The following is a 2481-nucleotide window of genomic DNA, read 5'->3' as shown; positions in this document are numbered from 1 at the left end:
TATCCCACGCCTAGAACTGTGTGCGGCTTTGCTAGCTGTTGAGATGTATGAACTGATCAGAGACGAAATGGACATTGATTTAAATGCGGCCAAGTTCTACACAGACAGTAAGATAGTTCTCGGTTACATCCACAATGTCACCAAAAGATTCTATGTGTATGTTGCCAATAGGGTAACTCGCATCAGGAAGTCTACCCATCCAGATCAGTGGTGTTATGTAAACACTGACAGCAATCCAGCAGACCATGCAACCAGGCCTATACTTGCTGCGCTCTTAAAGTACACCAGTTGGTTCTCAGGTCCACCTTTCCTGATCCAAACAAACTCAAGTGAGCCTGAGAACATACATTTTGACCTTGTAGAGCCTCACACAGACGCAGAGATTCGACCAGACGTCACTGTCTTCGCCTCTAAGGTTTCTGGAGCTCAACTCGGCTCATCGCTTTGAGAGGTTCTCAAGCTGGAAAGCTCTCAATCGAGCCACAGCACGACTCATTCATGTTGCCAGATCCTTCCATGAAGGTGCGGACAACACCAGCTGCAGAGGCTGGCATGACTGTAATAAACCATGCGGTACAAGTGAGTTGTCACAAGCCAAAACAGCAATCATTCACTGTGTGCAACATGAAGCCTTCAGAGAGGAATTCAAATGCCTTGAAAAAGGAAAAGAGTTCCCTAAACAAAGTACACTCAAAAAGCTGAACCCAGTGATTGATGAGGATGGGTTGCTGAGGGTGGGAGGCCGCTTATCCTCCGCCGACATGTCACAAGACGAAAAACATCCTCTCATCATCCCACGGACACATCATGTCGCCACCCTGCTGGTAAGACATTATCACGAGCAAGTGGCTCACCAGGGCCGTCATTTTTCAGATGGAGCTATTCGAGCAGCAGGCTTCTGGATTATTGGGAGCAAACGTCTGGTCTCTGGTATCATTCACAAGTGTGTCACCTGCCGCAAGGTTAGAGGAAGGTTAGTTGACCAAAAGATGGCTGACTTGCCTGCAGACAGACTCTCATCTGAACCACCATTCACCAGCGTTGGACTTGATGTGTTTGGACCATGGAATGTCATAACTCGTCGCACTAGAGGTGGTAGTGCAGACTCCAAGCGCTGGGCGGTGCTCTTTACATGTATGTCTACTAGAGCAGTCCATATCGAGCTCATCGAATCCATGTCCACATCCAGCTTCATCAACGCGCTGAGGCGTTTTTTCTCTATCCGTGGTCCAGCAAAAGTGCTACGCTCTGATCGAGGTACAAACTTTATAGGTGCCTGCAGGGAACTGGGTATCGACACAAATGACTCAGAACTGACTAAATACCTCTCAGATAAGGGATGTACTTGGATATTTAATCCTCCACACTCGTCTCATATGGGTGGTTCTTGGGAGAGACTCATTGGGGTTGCCAGACGTATCCTTGATGCTATGCTGTTTCAGACGGGCTCCACTCGTCTCACACATGAGGTCTTGAGCACTCTTATGTCTGAAGTTATGGCAATAATCAATGCGAGACCCTTAGTGTCAGTGTCAACCGACCCTGACATGCCTGCCATTCTCACACCCTCAATGTTACTGACACAAAAGACCAGCGCTACCTCAGCCCCTTCTGGATACTTCAGCATGAACGACCTTCATGGAAAACAGTGGAAGCAAGTCCAGTGTCTCGCTGACACCTTTTGGAAAAGGTGGAGACAGGAGTACCTGACAACGCTGCAGAGACGCAGAAAATGGACAGCAGAAAAGCCAAATGTAAAAGTGGGAGACGTTGTCTTATTGAAAGACAGTCAGGCACACAGAAATGACTGGCCAGTCGGGCTTGTGGTCAAAACCTTTCCCAGTACTGACAAAAAGGTTAGGAAAGTAGAACTAAAAATTGTCAAGCAAGGAGCTGCTAAGGTGTTTCTGAGACCAATCTCAGAGATTGTTGTTCTTCTTTCTGAAGCATCCTAGAGACAAAAGATACAAATAGAAAGGACATTATTTGTTTCTTGATATGTTTTATTTCATAGTGGCACAATTTCATTATACCAGGCGGGGAGTGTGCTGCCATCCTGTTAGAAGGTAACAGATTATTTTATTACAAATGGTTAAGATGGATTTTCATTGTGTTCCATGGTGTTATTTGCCCCCTAGTGGAGCTTTCTGGTACTTAGAATGTACGCAAACAGGAAGTAGAGAATTCGTTCTGCACGCATAGAAGCAGCTAAAAACAACGCTACGGTGCAAGTCTTTCAGTGTAGTTATTTCTTGTCACGCTTCAGCCTTGGAAAATATTTGTTTGTAAGTTCGATTCAAGCATTTAGCTAATGATGATAATCTTGTTATTGATAGTTTCTTACATATCAATGTTGGTTGGTTGCATTTACTCACACAAATTGCAATGCTTTTCATGTATGCCGTTAGCTGTATTACTTTGCTCGTGCGTCATGCAAACGAATTGTAAAATATACAATACTGTAGTTTTGTTACCGATTCT

The 2481-nt window shown here is 45.1% G+C and overlaps 1 protein-coding gene across 1 annotated transcript; it reads left to right on the top strand.

The window, feature by feature from the left end:
- Nucleotides 1-448: 448 nt before the first annotated feature.
- Nucleotides 449-2047, top strand: LOC120055114. The gene has a single exon (XM_039003040.1). The coding sequence runs from the start codon at nucleotides 762-764 to the stop codon at nucleotides 1953-1955; it is 1194 nt and encodes a 397-aa protein (XP_038858968.1). The 5' UTR covers nucleotides 449-761; the 3' UTR covers nucleotides 1956-2047.
- The last annotated feature ends 434 nt before the right edge of the window (nucleotides 2048-2481 follow it).

This window comes from Salvelinus namaycush, chromosome 1 (assembly GCF_016432855.1).
Source record: "Salvelinus namaycush isolate Seneca chromosome 1, SaNama_1.0, whole genome shotgun sequence".
NCBI classification, from domain to species: Eukaryota; Metazoa; Chordata; class Actinopteri; order Salmoniformes; family Salmonidae; genus Salvelinus; species Salvelinus namaycush.
The sequence above is the reverse complement of the archived record's forward strand: the minus strand, read 5'-3'. Positions and strand labels throughout refer to the sequence as shown.